Here is a 24,387-nt window from a genome sequence, read left to right as displayed (position 1 = left end):
AAGTCTGGGCAAGTAAGTAAGTTCTAGGGGGTGAGATATGAATTCAAAGGATTATAGATATTACTGTTACTGTCTCCCAACTTGTCATTTGCCTGGCAAAAACTGTCAAAGTGAAAGTGAATTGAAAATAAGTCTCATCGGTCCTGGTTCTATCAAATTTTGACAAGTCACTGGGTATCATGATGAAGCTCACAAACTCACAGCTGAACTTGTATTTTAAGCATAATGTCAAAAAAGTCAACTCACACTCTTTCATCATGCCGATGTCGATGCAGCGCTTCAGACGACAGGCCTGGCAGTGGCGCCGGTTGTCCTTGGTGATGGTGCAGCTCCCGTTGAAGGGACAGGTGAAAGAAGCTTTACGCTTCATACTGCGCCTGTAGGATGAAATCAGTAATGAATCCATTACTCTGGTTCAAATATTCCATTGCAGGCACAGAAGGAGGCAAATTCATGTTTCATGCTTAAGAGATTTACCAGTAGGTATACACTAATTTGTTGTCCGAAAATCAACCAAAAAAAAAAAGAAACGTAAAAGAAAATGCTAGCGTTGTCCAAGTATTACTGTCTCTGAGAAAGATCAGTGACATGGACTTTCAAAGATATTACAGTGACCTTTCTGATGTGATCCCTTCGTTCAGAGCTCCGAGATGTCTTGTGGAGGCTGAAACAAATCATGGTGTTAGAACAACTAACACCGCATTATTAGAGGCTGTGAACAAGAGCTTTGCTTACAAATCAAGAGCTGTAAGGATGGCTAAAAAGGCTTTTGAAGTAGTCCAGTTTTCAAAAAAAAAAAAAAAAGAATCATCATAAAGAATCATTTCATATATCTAATTCAAGGCTATTATCTAAAGGTTTTTAAATATGTATGATTAAATTTGTGCTCATTCACAGATGTAATGGGGGGCTTAATGAGTTTTGAAATGCTCAGTTACTCCTTTAAAGAGGATTTCTTACACAAAAATGGACCCAAACAACATACAAAGAAATCTGTATCATCCAAAACATTATTCCAAACATTGGTATTGTTCCAGTGTTTCCAAATGGGTGCATGGGTGTGATCAGCTGTTACTGACATTATAAGTCCAGCTGTGAGAGCAGCCTCTCTGCTGAACTATTAGCTCCAGGGAGTCCGTCGCTGTACAAGATGCTGAACAGAAGCAGATTTTTGAGCGGAGTTATTTTCTTCACCACAGAGTTTGTTTAACACGTTGAATGCTGCAGTGTGCGTTTGATAGACGAACATTAGGCAGGCCACATGTTTGCTTACAAAGTTAAAAATCCAGTAATGAAATAAAAGAAATGCTTGTAACCGCTGCCTTTTATGAAAATTAACCTCAAAATAACTCGTGTGCTAGACTAACCTGTCCATGTGCTGCACTACACTCTCGCAGGTCAGTTAACTAAAATGCTTCGTTGGGTAAATATTTGATACATGTAAGAATAGGAACAATTAGAAGAGCAACAGTAATGCACTGACCAATTTACATACACTGTATCTACTGTACACACTTGCACTTTAGCTTGTAAAAATGCCTTGACTCATGTTAAAAATCAATGTTTGACTGAAGGGATGGTGTCTTTAATATGCTCCCTTTGGCTACTGAGATTTAAATTAATTATAATGCTTCATTGTTTTTGAGATTTCATAAATTTCAAGAAAAGTATGTGTGCATTGTGTGTGTCCCTTTGTGTGTGTGAATGTGTGCATGAGAGAAAGTGAGTGTGAGCACGAAAAGGGGAAACGAGGCAAAGACAGAGTAGGATTATGGACTCGACTAAATAATTCATATTGTTCTAAAAACACTGCATAAATGTTCACACAGGCAGACAGAAACACACGTACTGTACCGTAACATTGAAAACAGTGTGTACTGGCAGGTAGTCACGCATACTCCCCTATCAATGTTTATTTGCCTCTGAATAATGGCAACATGTTGAAGAGAAGTGGCTAAAATAATCAGCCAATGACATAACTTGTTATTGCTGATATTCGACAAAAACATTGATCTCAAAAATAAATAACTAATTTGGGATAAACAAATAATTGCTGCTCATTTGTTTAATACATTATGCATTACTGATATAAAGTTATGTGAAAGTGAAAAGACTGACACAAAGTATCTGCATCCTTTCTATCTGACAAAAAAATAGGAAAAATAGACTGACTGTAACTGAGCACGAGCAATGACAGTCTTGAAATTTACAGAAAGTACAGAAAAATCCTGTTTTTAAGTATATAATGTCCAGAATACATACTGGTAACACTTCCTCCACATGAGACAGCGGCTAATAACACCTCACACTTGAGAAGCGCACAAACTCACACTCTTAATTTAACCCCATCAGCAGACAACACTTAAAAACTCCAAAGAACACTCAAACCAAACAAAAACGTGTATAGAACTCAGGGTCCACACCCACCTGAAGAAACCCTTGCAGCCTTCGCACGTCATGGCATTGAAATGGAAGCCAGTGGCCTTGTCGCCGCACACGCCACAAATCCGTGGGGCATTGCGGTCAAACTCCTCCGGTCCGACCACCGACGTCGTCACCGTCATGGGCTCCATCACTGTTGAAAAGAAGAAAAAAAAAAACAGAAGAGAGTTATGAGCTTGTTTCACACTGCTGGCCTGCTCCTTGTTTTGAAATGACATGCAAACATTAAAAGAGGGACTGACACAGGCTGTCCCTCTGCGCGTCCATGAATTTGAACAACCTCGGACAAAGCTTACAAATCAGTTCTTGTCCACTGCTCGGGTGCTGTGTGGGAGTGTTAGAGCGAGTGCTTGATGGGGAGGGGTGTGTTTTCCTCTTCTTATACAAACAGGTGTCGGGCTATTAGCATATTTAGCAAAAGGCACTGACAGCCACATTCTGCATCTCACAGCTATTGGCTGAGTGACTCAGCAGACGCATGGTCACACACACACACACAAGCACACACATACACACACACACACTCAGAATATTAAAAATCATGAAACTACAATGTTAATTTGAAAAAGAATTAATGACAGAAAGAGAGCCATTTATCAAAAGGGGAGGAAATGACTGATGCATTTAATACTGGCAAGATGAAATATTCTCTACAGTGCTCATTTTTCCAAACACACTCACACCATCTGGTCGTCCCCTGTGAAATAAACAGCAGCAGAGTAACACACACCGGCTGACTGTGAGCTAATCCATATCAATGTGTACACAAAGATCCTCTGTCTGAAGTCTGATTGAAGAGGTAACCACATTTGAGGAAGTCAAAAAGGAAAGGAGAGAAATTATGGAGGATAACAGAAACGGTGTATAGTAAATTTGATGAGTGGGTTCAAGTGGGTGTACTGACACTATATACGATGAGTGTTGAAAATGTTTCAAAATTTGAGGAACGATATGTATCAATCCTTTTGACAATACCAGATGTGATCTTATGAGTATGTTTCAGCTGAACTGACCAAACTGTATAAAGCCTTTGCAAGAAAAAAAATCAGCCTATAAGAAGACACACAAAATATAATTAGCAGTTTTAGTGGGCTGAAGTTAGTATCAGGAAACCTTTGACAAATTACCCATTTTGTAATTTAAAAGCAACAAAATGTAACTTTGAAACAAATATTTGATTGTTGAGTCTCATCCCCAGGTCATCCAATACTGAAACTTTGGGTATTTGACAACGTGGGGCTTGGACTCAGCATTAATGACCTTTTTCCAGGTAGTTAAATAGTGTTGCTTTAAAAGCTTTTATTTGATTCATTCAAGAATTGGATTCAATTCAATTGGATAGATCATAAAGAAGATACAGACAGGAAACACGGGGAAAGAGCCCAGGCTCATATAGTACACCCTTCTCAAATCATTAAGCTACCAGCCGACGCCCACACCCCTTTATATGTCATTTCTTATTAATTTTGACTGAGCAAGGCTAATGAGAGAACATAAGACAAAGGCAATGTGATGGAGTGACTGTATGCACGTGCACCTGTATGCATGGAACTGTTTCATACTGCATAATATCTGGGTCTCTTCCCTTAATATTCATTTAAAGACGGCTTATTGGCTTATTTACAGCTCGTATACAGTGTTATTCAGTTTTTGCTGCAGGAGAAGAAAACATGAGAAGGGGAGTAAACCTGGTTGTTTTGATCAGAGGCAAAGTAAAATGGCTTCTTAAGAGCCCTAATATGATGTTACTTCAGTTGTGCTTACGGAAAAAAAACATGCTGGTTGTTTTGATCGGAGGGGCAAAACGATGACTTAAACTTAAGAGACAGCTTTATTTGTTGGATTCTTTTTTTTTTTTTCATTCAAGCCGAGTAGTACAGAATAGAGTTCAAATATGCCCTGGTTTAAATTCATACTTTTCATCAAAAGGGAACAGTAAGCACGATGTAATATTACACCACCACACTCTTCGGTATGCTCTGAATGTCAATGTGCTGAATGGAAATTTGTTTGAATTTAATACTAGCCTCCAAATGTAACAAAGAGATGGAAATGTTCAGCAAAGAAACACATGGTTAGAAGGTTTATGGTGTTGTTACTGTATGTGCAGAGAAAGACATCTGCGCATGTACACCAATAACACTATGAAGAAATCCTGTATGTAAGAGACGGGAAGGTCATGTGAGGGGAAGACAACAAAATGAGGACAAAGAGAGGAGGGGGTACATGCAGCGAACTCAGGCTCAGCAGGGGGGGAAACGCATCACGTGGCTGCAGAATATAGCCTGTGGGGAGTTGACGTGCAAAAGAAGGAGGACTCAGATAATGTCATTTGAGGACAAAGCGAAAGGAGGACTGGTGTGGAGGAGCAGCATTTGACGAGAGAGAATTAATGAAAGAAAGGAGGTAGGTGAGGACACAAGCGGAGGATGGAGACAAACATAGTGGGATGCTCTCATTAGCTCTCATTACATCTGGGCTAGATGAAGCTACGGCATAACTTCCCAGGAAAACACACACATATGCATGAGAAAGGAGCTACTGGCTGTGTAGCATCAATAACCCAGAATGCATCCACACCGTGAAGCAACACACAGGCTGTGTCCGAAATCTGTCTCTACTCCCTATATAGTGCACCACACAGTGACTACGCCATTATGTAGTGCTGTCCGAATGTCTAGTGGGAAATATTATACCCTATACAGTGGACTCAAAGTATCCCACAATGCGTCGCGAAAAGTAGTGTACAAATGATGGTCAGTAACCAAGCAAAATTTACCATCACGCATTGTGCTGCGGACGAACGCATGGAGGTTTCAATTCATGCTTCAACTGTGCGACAGTATTGACGTCATTAACGGTGCCCAAGTAGCGTCCGAAAGTGTGTTTTTCTTTCTGCCGATGAGCTCCCTATATAGTCTATGCTAGACAGCCTATGTAGTGACTAGGGAGTAGGGCGTGTGTGTGTGTGTGTGTGTGTGTGTGTGTGTGTGTGTGTGTGTGTGTGGTTTACTTTAGAGTACAGCGGGGTTTCTCATTCACAAGCATACAATGGTGATTTCATGTTTCAGTGTGTGTAGGGGTGGATGTGTGGGAGAGGAGTGCGTGACAGGACAGACAAACAACACACTCGCCATTAGTCATCCTGTCACAAAAAAAACAGCTTTTTTCACTAATGCAGGAAACAGCAGGTGAATAATGAAAAAGGTGGAGGGACGGCATGTCAAACGTTCCCAAAAAACACAAAAACAACCTGCACTTTCATTAGTGCTGCTGATTAACAGCAGTGTGAACAGGCTCCAGGTCTGTCATTAACAACTCTGCTGTTATTTCACCTTTAATCACTTCTCCGTCACTCTTTTTTTCCCCTTTATGTGTTTTTCTCTCACTCGTTTCTCATTTGTAACACTGCTTAATAATTAGCTCTTTTATTAATTTATAGTCAGCATGATTAGTAGGTAGAGAATAGGGAACCAGTCTGACAGGTGATTGTATCTAAACTCCTTCCTCTCTCCCCCCACTGCTTTAACAATTTTTGTTGTGCATCAAATGCATACACTTTTTATATAGGTGTTGAGAGCTGCAACCAATGATCATTTTCATTTAGCATTAAACTGTTCAGCGTTTTCTTGATTCATCAATTAGTTGTTTGGGCTACAAAATGTCAGAAAATGGTGAAAAATATTGATCATTGTTTCCCAAGGCCAAGGATGATGTACTTGTTTTATCCCAAACCCAAAAGATATTCAGTTTACTGTTATAAAAGTGGAAAGCAAAACCCACAAAAGTCATGATTAAGAAGCTGGAGTCTAAGACTTTTGACTGTTTTTCCATACAGATGACCCTAACAATTAATCAATTATCATTATTAATTATTACTCGGTGATCGAAATAACAGTTGACAACAAATAGATTAACCAATTAATTAATTAATTATCTCTTCACATATAACTCTATATCTGTCAACCTACTTTAGTTGAACAAATCAATTAAGATGTTCATCAAATCAAAATGATCATGATTAATGTTTTCTTTTTGCAACATCATTTGATTAGGTTTTTTTAAACACTCCTTTTTTGACCGTAATCATGTATAACTGTCAACCATCGATAAGTGTTCAAACCGGATGCCCTGAGCCGATCTGGGCATGTTTCAATGGATTGGTATCACCTTAAATCTAATCTAGTCACGGTTTGAGTTGCTTCCTGTTGCATTTTAGTATCTGCATGTGTCTTGTGACTTTCTACCTCCTGTCTCGTTTTTCTGTGCACACCTGTGTTTCATTTCAGTAGCCCTTGTAAGGCTGCCCTTTCCCTCTCTCTTTGGCAGTTCTATTCCTGTGTCTCTCGTCTGTTCCTTGGTCCGGTTTTCTTCTCATGAATTCCCGGCCTGTGTCCTCGTGTCCTGGTTTGTTAGTTTAGTTTTTGGTTAGGACTCACATAAGTTTCTTGCTCTCAGATGCTAACAACTAACGATTGTTAACGCAGTAACACCACCGTACAACCAGGGTGGAGTGAGTATTTCCATTACATTAGATCGTGTTACATCAGTTTCTGGAGTCACATTCTCCAAGTTAATCTTTCTTTCCTCTAACATCAATATATTACATTTATAAATACTTAACTGTTTTGATCCACGATATTCAGTATGAAGTAGTGAGATTTATTAGCAATATCTGTTATGTCATGATCAGTGTGTCAGTTACATCTTTAATTAACATTTGCTTTATGTGATAACTACACTTTATAAAAGATACGGCCACATCAAGACTTGTATTGAGTTTTGAGCCTGAAATACTTGATCGGGACATTCAGTCCCACTTAATCAGGTTCTGCTGTATATTTTTTGTTAATGTATTCAATTTCCATGCTTATTTTGATGCAGACACCAGTTAATATGACATCCACGCCAACAAAACAAATTGGAAGTGACCTGGGAGCAACAAGAGAGGCAACGTTGCAGGACAAAACAGAATTCAGCTATGTATAATGGATTCTTCACGGATCCATTTTCATTCAGAGAGAGAGAGAGAGAGCAAGAGAGAGAGCAAGAGAGCAAGAGAGCAAGAGAGCGAGAGAGCGAGAGAGGGGAAAAATAGATACACAGGTTCAAAAAGAGATTAGTATGATTTTAGTGTTACTCATTCGGACCCTGTTACCCTCTAGGCACACTTGTAAACACCATTAGTAAGAGCTGACAGTAATTCTTAGTAACTATATTACTCTTACTCATGCATATACTGTAAAGCCTCCTGTTTCATTATGGTGTTATTACAGGAAGGCAGAAGTTATACACCACTGTAAGTCTTTAGCCATGCATTATTACAGTTCTTTCAGTGTGTAAGTGTGTAAGTAGAAACCTTAATTTTACTTGTTTCCTTTTTTTCCCCCAATAAGAGCTACACATTCATCTGCATATTTGAGATGATTATCAACAGCATCTTTATTTGGATAGCAAGCAATTCACAAAAGAAATGTGATATCATGACAGATATATATTCTACAAAACAACCCACACCACTATAAAGTCATATAAATGTGTGATTTAAGAGTTAAGGTGTGTGCAGTTTTTCTTGGTGCTGATATCACAGCAGACTACCTCCATATAGTAACTTCCAGTCTCTCTGAAGAAGAGCTGATTTAGGTTCATAATTAGCAATCTGACTGCCCATGGACAGCTTGTTTATAATGTACAATTAGATCTGTGTTGTTTTGTCAAGCTAGCCGCACCACTGTTCAACCAGTATTGCCCATTCACATCATCAAGACTCCCATCACTTACTGCACCTGAAGGCCTTGCTGGAGTTGACACACAACAAAAAAATCCAATGCTACATCAATACTGTTCCCAAATACTGAAGACCGAAAACTGACTTCTGCAAACTTTTAGACTTTCAACAACTTTGACTAAATACAGTCCACGAGATGAATTCCCCCTTCAGAGTCATGTCCTGAGGATGTGCATATGCAGACTGGTGAGTTAGGAGAACAGAAAAGGCAAAAGACAAAATCTGGATCTTAGTTGTGGAATCAAATGTAAAAGCATCAAATAGTTGTTTTCTTTCATGACAAAACGTGTACAGGAGCATTGAGGTTTTATTCTTTATAACCACTGTACTGAAACAGAATTAACTTTTTAGCTATGAAACACTGGCACAGTCAGATATCTGGTGTCAAGGCAACAACAGTCAATGCACTCTTGCCTCTCATCCCATCTAAAATATGTTTCATTCCTCTTCTTTGTTAGATTCTCCAATCCTTTCCCTCAATGTCCCTCCACCCCCGCCTGTAAAGATGTGTTCATGGTGCTGTGAAAGCTAAGCAGAGTCAGCTACAAGTGACATCTAATGTCAACAGATGAAACATTTAGTGAGAGGGATCATCAGGGCCGGATTACAGCTGAGCCACTCAGTCTGTTGTTTCTTCAGAGAAGAGAGCAGTGCATGTGACTGCAATCTGGCATGTAAATCCAAATCCCCACATGTAAACACTTAGTCCCATGAGGCAAAACATTAAGACCTTGTCACCATTCAGTGTGAAACATTCACTGAAGGAGAGAAGGAGAAGAGCTTCTCTTTCAGCACAGTTGCAGGAAGCATTCAATTCAGAAAATGCTTCAGAAAACAGCCAAGTCTGTTTAAAAACAGCACTCTCAAACATAAATAAAAGCAGGACCAGCCTGTGCAAGTGAATAAAACGCTGTGCTGAAAGCTTCTGGAGAGGTACTTGTTGCCCAAACAAAAAACATGTTTTTAGTTATTTTGTCCTCTTTAGTGAATTGTGTGATGCATCGTAGCAAACACATCACCAAGAACTTTCACATGTTCCGACTGCACATTAATGACAACAACTTATACGCTTAATTATAACACAGAAGATGACATTTCATATACATTTCTTTAAAGCATTAAGTAAAATAATGCTACTTAATGCCGTTTGAGAGGCTTTTCAGCAGATGTGAGTTAAGAGGAAAGAAACACCAAATCCTTAACATGAATGCATGAAAAAGTTCAAATTCAACAATATGAAAATGTTTGTTCTTAGTTCTTAACTGTGCACTACGAAGTGAAAAATATATACCAGCAATTATACCAATGAATGTCACATTGATGCCCAATAAACAGTCCCTAATGAGTTGGTAAGTGCCCTACAAACATAGACAAAGCCACCGCAGCCAGTGCAGGAGCTGTTATACCTCTTACAACATTTCCATGTAGCCCTCTTGTGCCTTTCTGCCTGCTTTTCTTTACTCTCCAGCCTCTTCTGTGCCCCTTGGAGGCCAGTCAAACTGCTGCCGTGTGTTTGTTGTCATGGTTCGTTCCTATCATAAATCTGATGTTCCAGTTTGCGAAACCTATGCAGCCCATGAGTTGCTAAAACAACAAGACTACCTGAGTGAGGAGGAGGACAGAGAAACATGTCCAATATATAAGGATTAGTATATAATGTATGCATTATGCTATGAAACTTGAGGAGGCTTGGACAACCAGCCTCTGAGCTAGTGTGTATGTGTTACTGTGTGTAAGGCTTTCTGTTAAATGGAGTATGACATGGATTTATCAATGTATGGATTAACCTGCACCAGAACCATTGAAAATAACCACCATGATTGAGTGTTTTGTCATTACAACACCGACACCGAGCCTGATAATTAATGATGATCTTGAACCAGGATGTGCTGTTTTCTTGGAAACAGAGAAAATGCTTTCAGAAACTATGGGTCAACAAAACTAACTATTGTGTATTTTTTTGCGAAGAAAAATGTGTCGAAGTTGCTGAACAAAAAGCTGAGTATAGATGGAGAGGGGAGGTTTGTGTACAGAAACACTGAGTCACACTCACCACCCCCATTTTGTTTTCCTTAAAATATCTTTAAAATCCTGTACTTTAATTCACTAACAGAGCATCCAGCGGTCTTGTTTGACTCGAGCCTTTCCCGCCTTTCTTATCAAATGTTTACAGAGTGGCCACATGCTGTTGAAGTGGTTTGAACTGGTGACATGGAAACACAAAGGTTTAAGAGATTCCCTTAACTGAGGACCTGAGTTCACACCATCATACCACCATTTGTCTGCACTGCAATAGTGTCCCTGAACTACTGCACCCAAACCTCAACCAGCTGCAGGTCTGCTGCTCCGTGGATGACCCTGACCTCTAACCTCCCAGTGGAGGTGGCAAGAGAAAAGACAATTTCCCCACAGGGATCAATAAAATATCACAGCATTGTCTGAAGGAGGATACTCTTTGTTTAAATTGCTGCCAGCTTATAGAAAAGAAGAAGATGTATGTTCAGTTAGAACTACACTGAAGATGGAAATACATCTTTTGGAATTCTGCTGAGAAGATGACAAAGACTTGTTGCTTTCATCTTTGTGTCCCATACTGAGGTTTTGACCCAAGGCAGGTTGTTGGGGTCTACATGCTCACATGCTACTCCTCTGTGTTCTCTTAACTTACCTTTGATGAGGATTTACAGTAAAGAGCCAAAACAGGAACCAAATACCTATATTATATTTTTTATATATATATAAAATTTGATTCAAATTGGAACTCTGGTTTCTTAAATGTGAGAATTTGCATGTTTTCCTTGTCATTGGAAAGTAACTTGGAATTTGACACTTTATAGACTACAACTTAATCATGAAAATAATCAGCAGATTTCTCAATAATGACAATGAAAATAATACTTTGTTGCAGCCCTAGTAGCTACAGTTTGATCCAAATATTGGTGGGACTCAAAGCTGGACATGCTGCGCAACATTTCGATACATCAGAGAGGAATTTAAAGACCACCCACTGATATTTTGAAGTGGATGTCCTGATGTGAGTCTGTAAGTCCTGCATTTATCAAATCTAAACCAATTTCACTTTAATCTTTTATATTTTCCAACATAATACAGCTACATGCAGCAAACTGTAAACCAAAGTTAAAATTAGACCGGACAAGCCTACTCTCCCTCTCCGCTCTCTCAGGTGGGCTGTCCTTCATAAGAATTTCAGGCCGAGTAGTTCAACACAGTATTTTCCACCTACATTTCCTTTCTGTCGAGTCTCACTCTCAGTCCCTCCCTTCGCATAGTTTCTCTTCAAAGCAGTAACCCAGCACTGCCCAGCCCTGTATAAGGCTCGGTATATGAGGGTGCCATAGGAAACGGAATCTGTTGCGTATAGAGGGGTTCACTCTATAGGAGGCACAACAGGGAGCATGGCCTACTTTTACCACCAGCTGCCTCACAGTGGGCCTCACTAACAGCTAACAGCAATAAACCCCAGTCCAGTGCAATACAACAAAGCGGCAGCCGGGCCAGAGCTTAGCACGCACACACACGCTAAAAAAAAAAACAACAAAAAAACAAATCAGCTCTGTAAATATCCACACGTTGATGTTACACACAGAATTCTGGCTCTTCCATCCTCGGGCTTGTCTTGATTTGTTAACTGAGCTGGGTAGTCACAACATCACAAGCAAAATTGAGTTTGAGCACGGTGTTTTTTCTTCCTACAAGTCCCCAGGTATTCAGTTCCCCATTTTGGCTCTTTACTGTAAATCCTCATCAAAGGTAAGTTTAGAAATCACAGAGGAGTAGCATGTGAGCATGTAAACCCCAACAACCTACTCTGGGTCAAAACCTCAGTGTGGGACACAAAGATGAAAGCAACAGGTCTTGGGTCTTTGAGTTTGAAGCCAACAGCCTGTTATGGAGAGATTAAAGCAGGTCCACAGGTATGCTCCCAAAACAGCCTTCAGTCCAGTCTAACTATCTACTAGATTTTACTTTTTGTCCCTCATATTATAAATGGAGACAAAATCACCTCTCTGTATATCATATAAAAATATAAGAATTGCATAGAAACATGCAGAGAATTTGAAATACTACCACACACTAAGACAGTCATGGCTTAATGTGTGTAAATGAATAAAAATTAGAAATGAAAGACACTATCATAGTGTCTATAGTGTGATTCAGTACAGTACTGTACGATACAGTGAGGTCACAAGAGCTTTAATTCGTACAAACAGATGCCATAACAATCCCACAATGATTCTGAGGCCATTAAAAGAAAGGAGGGGTTCTGAGATAGCGTCTGTGTGTTCGAGTACTGTATGTGTGTGCGTGGCCGTTTGAAAGAAGATGGAGTGTCCCCATTGGCTGCAGAAGTAAGCTACACAGAGGGACCGACATGATTGGCTGGAATGTGGCGCACCCCCTGACACATGCACAAATACACTCAAACACAGTCTTGCAATTAAGCCACCCCCACAACAACCAATTTGGATAAGGCTTAATCACAAAGCTACTGCACAACGTATCAAACAGACTGTCCACATCGAATCAAACCATTTGAAATGGATTTCAGTGTGATCTTTATCTGTAAAGGTTGTTTTCTTTCTAAACAGAAAGATATGTATTTAGTTACGCAATCTTTTTCAGTTGATATAACCAATTAATAACCGATAACCCACTTCTCATGTCTGATACCAATAAGATAGCCAATAATATATTCATAATATAAAAAAATAAGTAAACTATAGTTTAGGCACACCTGAGGATAAGAGAGGTGCTAAAAGATGCTGGGATTTACGGAGCAAAGATGGATGATTTACTATACTTGGGAATAACTTAGGATTTTTGTGTTAAACTTGTAGGATATCCCTCCTCTGAACCCTCGCAGAACACGCATTGTGTGCAGTTTCTTCCTCTTCTTTCTTTTTTGACACATATCACAAACCAACTGCAAAGGTGCACACCACAAGTCAATGACAGCAATTGGCTTTGTATTATTGCCTTTATTTATAGGCTATAATTTCACCGATACAAGAAAAAGTATGTTTGTATGGTGTGTCACTAACAAATTATTAACTTCCTCAACATGCTCTAATGCACATGCAGCATAAAACCTCTCTGTGCATTTACTACAAATACAGGCTCCACTTGAAGGTGCTGATCCTTCCTTTCTCCCCAGCATAGCAGCAGAACCAAATCAGGTTTTTTTTTTTTTATCTCCTTCACACACGCCCACTCACCAGCAGGAAACTGCTGAAGATGCTGATAACTGTCTGTACGGTGTGGCAGCTTATGTACAACCAAGTGGGCAGGTTTTTTATACAGACGCTACGATAACAGGGGAGGGGCTGGAGAAAGCTGAGCTGGGATAAATACAGGTGCCTCACTCTCCCTCTCAATTCATCTCTTAATGGTGCAGGTGGAAGCACACAAACACGGACATTTCCAACATGGGAACAGCCCGTAACAACCCAGCTGTGCAAATGAATAATATGTTAATGAAATTAAATCACAAACATGTGAGCACTGTGGGTATACAGAACTGGCAGGCTGCTGGGAAGTGAAATGACTAGCCAACTGAAATACACTCAGATTTAAAAAACACTCACAAAAAGTACCATTCTTAAGATATCTCACAAGTCTCCCCTTTTAAGGCTCAATGCAACAAAAAATAAAAAAATAAAAAATTCAGAAAGTACACTAGATTTGTACTTCTGACTCATCTCCTCTTACTCCTCTCCTGCCTCCTATTCACCTAGTAATCAATCTCCCTACTTTATTCACCTAATTTACAAGTGACTACATGTACCGAAATGGAAATGCAATGTCTGATAAGATTAAAATTCCATCTATTTAAGACGATATTTAAATGTGTTCTGACCCAGGGCCGGCCTCCTTCGGTGTTCCCTCTACAGCCGCCAATCCACAACAGCAGCTTTGAACTTTAGACCTTGTTTTCTAGGCAGACGATGAAAACGAACAGGCCGTCAGGCTCTTGGCAGACTGACAAGGAGACAGAGAGGGAGGAGCGAGGGGAAGAGAGGCAGAGACAGAGAGGAGCTTGTAAAGAAAGGAATGAAGTAATGAAAAAAAATTACGGCGGGAAGAGAGGAATGAAAGGAGAAAGTGAGAGAGAGAGAGAGAGCGGAGAAGGAAAGAAAAAGTCTGGAGAAGGGAACCAGAAATGCAGAAAGGAAGATAATGAGGACACATGTTCAAATAAAATATAGATATAAAAGAAAAATAAAGAGGAAAGCGTGGACAGACGGAACAAAATCATAAAGGTCAATTCTTTCCATTACATGCAACATGAGCTTTCTTCAAGTGCCACCCTCATGCTACTATGTCACACAACTTTTTGGTTTCGTAAGTGTGACTGTCTGAAAATAATCGTCATTGTTTACAGTGGTTTCCTTTTAATGAAGTGGGTTGCACAAAGTCTGTGCTGCGCCTGAGGGTGTCAAGTGATCTACCCAGTGCTGTTCCTGACAGTTTCATTTTGGTGGCTGAGGAACTGAAGCTGTAATGTACTTACTACACTCTGACAGACAACACGTTCCTAGCCCATTCATCTTCTAAGTGTGATTCATTTTGTTTTGTAGGAATTCAAAGCAAATAAAGGCATGTGAGATGTACATACTGAAGTGTTCTGGGCACAAGTCCAACTACAGAAGAGTTCATGTAATACTGTACAGCTGAAGGCTGTATATATTTGTAGTGTATGCTTTCAGGATGTTTACACTGTCTCTAATTGTGCTGAATGTAAAATTTCCAAACCAGATCTATAGCTGGACACGACTGTGTGCACGCACAGCTAAGCTGAGGCTCACTCATCACTGATCAATACATTCTTGTCAATTGCTGACCTCGAATATATGACTGAGTACACCAGGTGACTGACTGGACATCATGTCATGCAGAGTCAAAGTAGGAATCCATCCACACACAAACAGGCTGATGATGCACGCCAGTAAGACTCTGCTTTCGATGTGCTTAAAGGACCATTTCACCGTCAGTACCAAAGAATACTGTTACTGTGACCTGAATATAATGATGACACATTTCGACAACAAAATAAAAAACTGGTTACAAGTTCACTACCAAAGCTTCATTCATTAAGATCTGAGGTCTTGTGTCACAGTGACACCCCACTGAACACTGTTGTCAATGCAGGGATATATCATTTCCTAAAACTGTAGCGTTAGCAGTAGTATATAGCATATAGCATGTTTTACACTGTTTACAAACGTAAAATGCTACATTTTCACTGTATAAATAGAAAACTTCAGAGGATTAAATTGATGAAGGCTGAATACTTGACTTGTTTTTGTCAGAGAAACAACAGTAGGTTTTAAAGATACACTGGCCTTCACTCTGGGGTGGGCCAAATAAAACAAATAACACATTAATAGGGGGTATAATTCAGGCCAGATCTCTGCTGACGTAAACTGTGATCTGTGAATAGCAGACAGAGGTGGAGACACAGAACACCAGTGGTATATGTCAGATTGGTGTATGTCCACAGAGAAGAAAATGTTTCTCAGCTATTCCACGTGAGTCAAACTGTACACGCATTAAAACATTCCACATTCAATTAATTAATTTTATGTTCCTGGGTAAATATATATAGCAAAAATAACATCAAATATGACCTTGTTCTTGCCGAGAAGCCCACCCACCACTTCCACAGAGAAACATTTTCATTACATAAAATATGGCCTAAGCACACACTCCGACTGATTCAAAGTCAGACTCCAAGCTAAATATGCAGTGTCAACATTAGGATAAGTTATTAGTTGTTTTCTCTAAAGATCTGTATAAGCCTCCGTTTCCCTGTTTCTTGCTCCTCACTCAGGCGAGAGAAGAGGCTGTCTGAGCATTCATCCAGTGAAGCTGACAGGACAGAGCGTTTCTGTGTGGTCTCTTTGTGTGTGTGTGTGTGTGTGTGTGTGTGTGTGTGTGTGTGTGTGTGTGTGTGTGTGTGTGTGTGCGTGTGTGTGCGTGTGTGTGCGTGTGTGTGCGCGTGTTACAACAAGCAGCTCTGCAAAAGCAAACTGGACATGTGGATTCATCTATCCACAACCAAACCGACTAATAAATATCACGCTAACTACAATCTATTACTTTAATTACACTGACAATACAGAGAAAAGGCTGTATGGCTGTTTGTTCTGGGCCTGAGGAAAGAGGACAAAGCATTATGCACATAATGGAACAAACAGAACGATGTTTAGAAGCTTATATTCCTCATAGAGTGTTACAGTAGCTCAGTTGGAAGGCAGAGCAAACTGTTATGCCAGTTCTAGCCCACGCATTGTCAGATTTGGCATTCCTTTTCTTGGTTTTATGTCATGCCAAATCAGTTGTATGTAGATTTATTATGTTGTTTTATTTATTTCAATTCAGTTTTCTCTGACAAAAGTTCCCATTTGAAAATGATCTATTGTTTGACTTTCCATTGTTGTGTACAGAATGACAAGGTCTAAACAGGTAATGATTTGGAAGGCTGTCAGTCTCCTCTGGACTGAGAGGGGCCCTAGTGACATGGTGATTGAGTGAGGACTGGTACATTAATTCTGACGAGTACAGTGAATACAAACCAGGTCATGGACCTCACTGGCTACTTTGTTTTCTGTTGTAACCCTTCTGCTTCTGGTTATGGCTGATATGAGGAGTATAAATGCAGTTTATATAGAGAATTTTATACTGTTATCGAATGCATACTAACATGTATTTTCTCAAACCAGTGCCTTCCTTATCAGGCTATTGATTGCTTAACACACTCATGGGCCACTTCAAAAAAGCCTTCAAAATACAGAATATTGAACCAGTATGCTGAGTTAGTCAAGTTAGCAGACAGTTTGTCAAAAAATGCTTAGTCTTAGTCTTTTACTTAGTCTGTTATACAACTTCAACTAACGGGGAGAAATTGGAGACTGAATAGACAGGAACAGAATTTACAGCCAACATGAAGTCCAACTGATGTCTGTTTGTTTGTCAGTTTCTAACCATCTCTATTTTTCTGTTTTGATTTTCTGGTTAATTCTCGTCTGGTTTGGTTTTGGTGAATTCTATTCTTGTCCTCAATATGCATGCTGATTCTTTTGCAAAACAGAGTAATCACAACAGAAAATGCCTATTAAAATACACTGAATCATTTGATGACATATCCTGTCATGAGTCATACTGATTATGTTATGACTCAATGATTAAAAACACAATTCAATTGATTGCGAAGGAAATACCCTCTTTTAGATATTATTACCATTCTCTATATCGTTTATCTTTCATCCTCATGTCCCTCTAAAAATAAATAGCTTGTGCGTGCACGTAATTTTAACATTACCAAACAATTAATAAAGACACTTCCTTATGCAAAATAACACTGAAATTGATTAACTTCATCTGCTTTTGGTGAATAAACCAAAAAAGATGAATAATATCTGATACAAGGAAACAACATGACACCTTACCAAACCCAGAAGCATGGGCAGCTACCACTGATCTTTTACTACTATGAAAGAGCTTCCTCCATTTTCCTCCCAGCAGCCAAACACAGTAGCTCACAGTCGACACTCCTCCAGACAAAATCTCCCTGCAGGGTGCAGAGGTATAAATCCCACTTCAGGCTCTTCTTCTGCCCTCCCTCCTCTGGTTTAACTCTTTAGCCGCTTCAGTGATTCGGACATTCATTGATACTCCCTACGCTCCCACGATTTGCCACTTCCTGTACACCTTGACTGTTTCCTCCCACCACACCAATAACTTCCTCTTATTCTCTTCCTCTCCCTTCAACAAAACTCACATATTTGATGCAGCAAAAACACACGCAGCCTGTAGCTGTGTCAGTGATGACGAGGAGTGGGGGCAAAGGGCCAACAAGGTGAAACCTCTAAGTTAATGGTTAATCTGTTAATTGGAGTGTGCGGGTTGAGGTCAAACTCCACAAATATAGTACAAACCATCAGTGACATGAGGAAAGGGAATGAGAGGAAGGGTGAGAGACAGAGAAGGGAGTGGAGGGAACGAGTGTGGGACAAACAATGTAGAATGTTTAGAGGGAAAAATGGGGGGAAAGTGAAGATGAAAACGTAAATTTAAAAAAAAAGGGAAAATCTGAAAGGCAGGGCAAGTAGTAGAAAGAAGCAGATGGAGAAATGTGAATGAGGTTCAAAGTCTTTTTTAAAAATCCACAAAATAAGGAAAAGGGACAGAGGAAAGGAAACAACAAGAGAGTGAAAGCAGGCAGAAATGAGGTAGTCATGGAAAACAAAAACAAAAGAAAGGAGAAGGATTCCCTGAACTGAGGGGGAAACAGACAAAAATAACCTCTGGGCAAACACTCCTACACTTTGACTTGGAGTTTTCTCAGTAAGTGTACCACCATGATGTCATTAAATCAAGGGAGAGCGATTAAAGGTCATAAAAGTTCAATAAGACTGTTGGCAACTCTGTTTTACAACCCATAATTAAAAAAGAATTCAAGATTAGAACAATGTGTTAGGCATCAACAAAATGGTCCAATTCAGATGCTTGGATGCAGTGTGCTCTTTGATGTTGCAGTTTTTACAGCCATTTTTGAGATAAATATGCTAACAACTGCTGCATCTTGGCAATACCATACCTCGTTTATTGAAGTCATGAGTAAATGACAGTTTATAGTGAGAAAGGTTATAAACCAGTAGACTCATCTTTTGTTTTTATCTACACTGAAGATAAATATAACAACTTGAAAACAGTCCAACATGAGATATTATGTGATATTACTAATCCAAATTCAAGGTCAGATGTCTATTTTGAATAGCCCAGTTCTGTCTTTCTTTCTTTCTTGGTGAGTTTTCACACATCCCTCGAAAGACAAAAGCACCTTTCTGTACTTGCATAAGACCTTTAAAGAATTCAATATTAGTCATCTTAATAAATTAAAGCAATATTAACTGCTTTTATTTTCACAAAGATATTTTCACTTTGATGTGGACATACATTCACCTATTTACACACACAGCAGACAAAGCAACATTAGCATTGATTTAAAGACATGTCTCTGGCTGTCTGACAAATCTATAGTAAGTGTAACATTCACTCTTCTCCTGTTTTGGGAGTGAAGCACTGAGGTAATTATCAGGGTCTTTAGCTGCTAAATGTTAAACTGTTCACTGTGTTCACTCGCTAGTCACAATGCACACAATAAGTTATTTTTTAAAAGCTTTTTAAAACCAAAACAACAAGCTGATGGATGTTTACATACTTTTGTAGAGCTGAGGGAGAGTACATGCAACATCTCTCACATTACCAGTAAAGTGCTTATACTGAGCAATGACCTGAAAACAATATCAAAACTATACCATCATGGAACCAAATAGTATTGGGCACCCTCAAGCTGAAGTCACCTTTGGAGCCATATGAACTGAATAAACATGGTCTGGTGACCTTTAAGTTAGTAAATTGGCCCCATAAGCCAAGGGTGCAACCACATGACACTGGAATGCGATAGGGCAGTGAACTTTAGGTACAAGAATTTTCTAAGCCTGAAGTAGCCTGAGGAAATCAATAACAAGATTAGCCATTTCAAATTAAGACATACTGGTGATGAAAGGGCCCATCCAAAACAGTAAAAACAGCTGTATTGGTTGTCTTTGCAAGGAGCATATTACAAGCCATAATAATGTTTGTGTTAAGTTGGGTTTGGACCCTAACCAAGTCAAGGATGACTGATTCAAACTTCTGTAACGTACTTGTGACCCTAAAATAATGTAACTGAAGTTATGTACGCAAGTTGAGTAATAACAAACATATTTAAACCCTAAGCATGATCTTTTCCTGAACCTGACGAACAAGTTTTGGTGCCTAAACCTAAGCAAACTGTGCCTGTTTCAATGCTAACTGTGAAAATAGCAATTATCATTTAAATATGAGGATATGTTGGAAAGGGAACATGGAGGAGGACAAGAATCAGAGCTATACCTCTGGGTATGTTGTGTGTGACAGATGGCAACAACAGTTTCAGCGAGACAGCAGTAATGCATCTTGATCTACTTAAGAAGAAAAGGGTTTTTAATAATTCAACAACTGCCTAGTTTACTCATGCCGACTTCAATTAAGCGATCCAGTAACTGAACAGTTTACCATATCAGCAACGTGTGGTCTTCAAGGTTCAACCATCCTAATTGACAGAGCCTTTAGCAGCCTAACAGCAATGTTTTCCATATAATGTTAATATTTGGACAGCTTGCCCAAGACCTGCCACGGGCAATCATGTTATGATTCCATGCCGGATATGCAGTGGTGCTCATGGTCTATCAGATATTTCTTGTGGATCATGATTTACAATTAAGGATTCAATTAATATGTGTTATTTTTTATTGCATTTACATATACTGACTGCTGTATATTAGATTGATACACTTTTTATAAAGCTAGTGATTCAGTTAATGGAAGACTGATGTATTCTAAAAGCTGACATGATGACAAATGACATTACAGTGAAGTGAGCTGAAACTTGAGTGTTGCTTTTTTAGGACATCTAAAATACTATAAATTAAAGAGGCTTCTGACAGAGACAGTAAGTAAGCATGCAAGAGTTTTATGTAAGAAATCCCCTAAAAATCTCAATCTAAACAGCAATTAATGTACTGACTTTAACACATTTTCCTTTAAGCTGCTCGTATATAAGAATATGAAATCATCTGTATTTAACATAAGCCATGAACTTAAAACAACCAGTTTTCCTACACAGCTGTATCATTATGATGTTGAAAATCGAACTTCATTTGCCGGTTTAACTTGCAGCACAGTCCACAATGCAGAGTCCCTGTGATTTCATCACTCCACTGCAGTTTCAAACAAAGGTTAAAAAAAGGTTCTGCCTCTGCCAAAATCTCCATGTCCAAGTGAAAAAAAGGCAACAGGCCAAAACTAACATATTAGCTCATTGAAAAATAGGGGTGCTTAAAGTTGGCAGAGAGCTCTTACAGGGAACTTTCTCTCACTTTACCGGCAAATCAACAATGTTTTTAGTGTTCCAAACAGACTCATCAGAAAATAGTTTCCTTTCCTCCCTTTATTATTGGGCAATTTCTCCATTAGATGAGGTTGGAGTGGCATATCCTAAATATTTGAGGCTACAGCGCACATCATTTAAAAAGCTCTTCCTGAGGGCATCTCTTGCTATTAATTTCCTTTAAAAAACAAAACAGCGGAAGGTCTGCCTGTGTTAGTTTACTGAATTAAAACACATGTTTGCTGTTAGAAATGTGACAGCAATGTAGAGCAAGAACATATTACCTGGATCAACTTTAATGACTATAAAATATGAACAACATGAATATGAACATCTTGTCTACTGCTGTTACAATGTGTGTTCATCTCATCTGGCACAGGAAAAGATGTTTTGCAGGCTTGTTTTATTTCTCAATTTGTTCTTTAAAATCAGAATAATAGCATGTTAACATATTCCAACTAACAATATGAATTTAACATGGTGACATCACCATGTTAAATTCACATTGTTAGTTGAATTAGTTGGACATGTGATTAAAAACTGCCAGGGAGTTGAATTTTATCGATCTAGCGTTTAAAAAAAAAAGAAACAAATGCTTTGATGGGATGGTAAACTACTTTCTGTGGTTAAACTGCATCTCTATTGAACAATTTTCAAAATTAAAATTCCATTTTCTATTAGGAATAACCTGATAAGGATCCTTTAATTTGCCATTTCTAACCTGGACTTTGGAGGGAAATACAACCTTGTTCTTTCCCAAGTTGAAAGCTTAGCGCGCTGTTCCTTGTGTGTGGGGAGTCCATTTGTGTAGCCACTAACAGCCAAAAGTACAGGATAAGCCTGCCCGGTATGCAACTCTAGTCCATAGCTCCCTTCATCCTCTCTAAAGGCAGAAAGGTGAATTCCTTTGTGTATTATTTCCACGTGTTACTGGAAACAGGTGGCAGAGTGAGGAGACACAGATACACAGAAGTTAGGTTAAATGGTTACAAGCTATGTCAGATTAACTGAACACATATTAATTGACAATCTAGCCAACTCCATGATAATGACGCAAAGCATGCTTCCCATGTTACTGATTCCAGTTTCCTGTCATTTTGAGACTTGACAAAGTGGGCACAGTGATGGTCCAGTGTACAGCTGCTGACACCTTTGTTCTGTAGGTAATAATAGTTATAATGGTACATTAAGCCAAGTATCACTTTATCTTCCACCGCAGTATTGTGCAGAGGACTCCTCCCAGCTTGTCTAGACTGCCAAGTATGCAGGTGTAAATCAATACACCCACCACCAACAACACACACACTCAGGGTTCACATTTAAACTTCAGTGGAATTTGAAGTGTATTTAACAGCGTGCTCTCAGCAAGCTTTACAACAGTAAAACAAACTCACTTCAACGCGAATACAAACAAACAGATAACACAGGATAGACAGAAACCTATCAGATGTGAGAGTGCCGCCTCATAAAAACCAGGTGATCGCGATAGCAGACATGGTTCAGGGTCAGGGCAGGGGTTAAGATATATCAAACTGAAGTGATGGATCTTGAGTCTGTGCTTGAAAACAGACTCTTTCACATTCCCTGATGTGGCTTGGCAAGCTGTTAAAGGGAGAGGAGCTCTGAAGGAGAAGGGCCTGGCACTCACTGAGGCAGAAGGGCCTCTTACTGAAGAAGAAGAGCCTGACTTTTTCTAGATAATAGCGAGTGTTGAAACATCCAACCACTCTTCCCTGTAATTTCATGAATTCAGGGGTACCAGACTTGATTTTTTTTTTTTGCCAATATTAGCCACAATTGTTTTCCAGTTATTTCATCACTGACAAAATGATCATGTAGTGAGTGACAAAGAATGGTCAAATTAGGTCTCCAAAGAAGTTGTTGCATTGTAACAGAAAAACCTTGAGGGCGAACCATCACCTCTGAGATAACAATATCCTGGCTGTGCCAACAAATGTAAAGAAGTGTGTTGAATAAGAATTTCCATCATAAACATAAAATGTTAATACGAACATTAACTGTCAAGTGACACAAATCAGAGAGTTTAAGACACCAAATTAGTAGTGATGATGCAGTTCAGTAGGGTTTAACCGCCAGTATATAGGGTGGATACATAATGACATACTAATTTTATGGCAATGCTTACAAGGATGCTTCTTCACAGTGTTGCAGAAGTGAAAGACAGCGGCTTTGTGCTTGAATAAGTTTCAAGTGTCACTTTCAGATTTCCCACAACAACACTACAGGTGTCACCACAGAGTCCTCAATTTTTAATGCCTCTGATCCAAGCAAGCTATCACAGATAAGCATTTGATACCTGATCACAACACAAAGAGACTGATGCACGTATACATAGGATGGGGAGGATCAACCAGCCACACTTTTTATCTCACAACACAGACAGGAGATATCCAGTTTTAACTTAAAGGTGAAGTAAAACCCAGTATTCAACATTACTTTATTTATTTGTTTTACGATGTTATTGTCTTGGTGCATGCTGCCGTGGCAGACACAGAAAATGTGGCACACATGTGATTAAAGGAAACTGACAAAAAGCATAAAAAGAAGGAATTCAACAAAACCATCTTGAGCCTATATAAACATTATATATAGAAAGTTATCCATTTTATAGTCCATATAGACTATAAACTGTGCATTTTTAAATTAGAGTGTGTGATTTAATTTCATGAAGGGATGATTAGTTCAGTGGCTGGATTATTATGAAATAGAGAACACGACATTGGTAAATACAGTATCAAGTAACGTAAAGTCAATAGAGTGGTTTCTCTTCTGCCTGCCTGGCTGCCTTCAGTGCCCTCTCTCCATCTTGGAGAAGGTGATGGTGTTGCATTATATATTTGAGACAAGGTAAACTGAAAATGGGTCAGATGAGAGAGGTCTGTCTATGTGAAACTAGGCATGACTTGAATGCCACACTTGTCAGCCTCTGGTAAAATCAGCTAAGCCAACATTTAACGTTATGTCGGGACAGCAAAGATTTAACGTAAGCCCATATTTCCTAGGGTAATTACCGCAAGGGTTATGCATGGAAGGTATTTCATGGAGTGGAAAATTGTTTTATGAATAAATATCTTTGATCTAACCATATTCTCTTAGTCTATATTAAAAAACCTGGCATTAATTAAAGTCTGTCGCGCAT

At 39.2% G+C, this 24,387-nt stretch overlaps 1 protein-coding gene across 10 annotated transcripts in view; it reads right to left on the bottom strand.

Moving 5' to 3' along the window:
* LOC119022671 (vitamin D3 receptor A) overlaps positions 1-24,387 on the bottom strand; it is an 80,797-nt gene that overhangs the window by 28,319 nt on the left and 28,091 nt on the right. For 6 of the 10 annotated variants that reach the window (XM_037103814.1, XM_037103820.1, XM_037103818.1 and 3 more), the window contains 2 exons: positions 2,428-2,575; positions 247-377 (listed from right to left, as the gene is read on the bottom strand). In XM_037103814.1, the coding sequence (XP_036959709.1) occupies positions 247-377; positions 2,428-2,575 (279 nt within the window). The other 4 variants (XM_037103821.1, XM_037103822.1, XM_037103823.1 and 1 more) reach the window with 4 other exon arrangements.

This window comes from Acanthopagrus latus, chromosome 7, assembly GCF_904848185.1.
Source record: "Acanthopagrus latus isolate v.2019 chromosome 7, fAcaLat1.1, whole genome shotgun sequence".
Taxonomy (NCBI): Eukaryota; Metazoa; Chordata; class Actinopteri; order Spariformes; family Sparidae; genus Acanthopagrus; species Acanthopagrus latus.
Note: the sequence above shows the minus strand (reverse complement) of the source record. Positions and strands in the feature narration are given on the sequence as shown.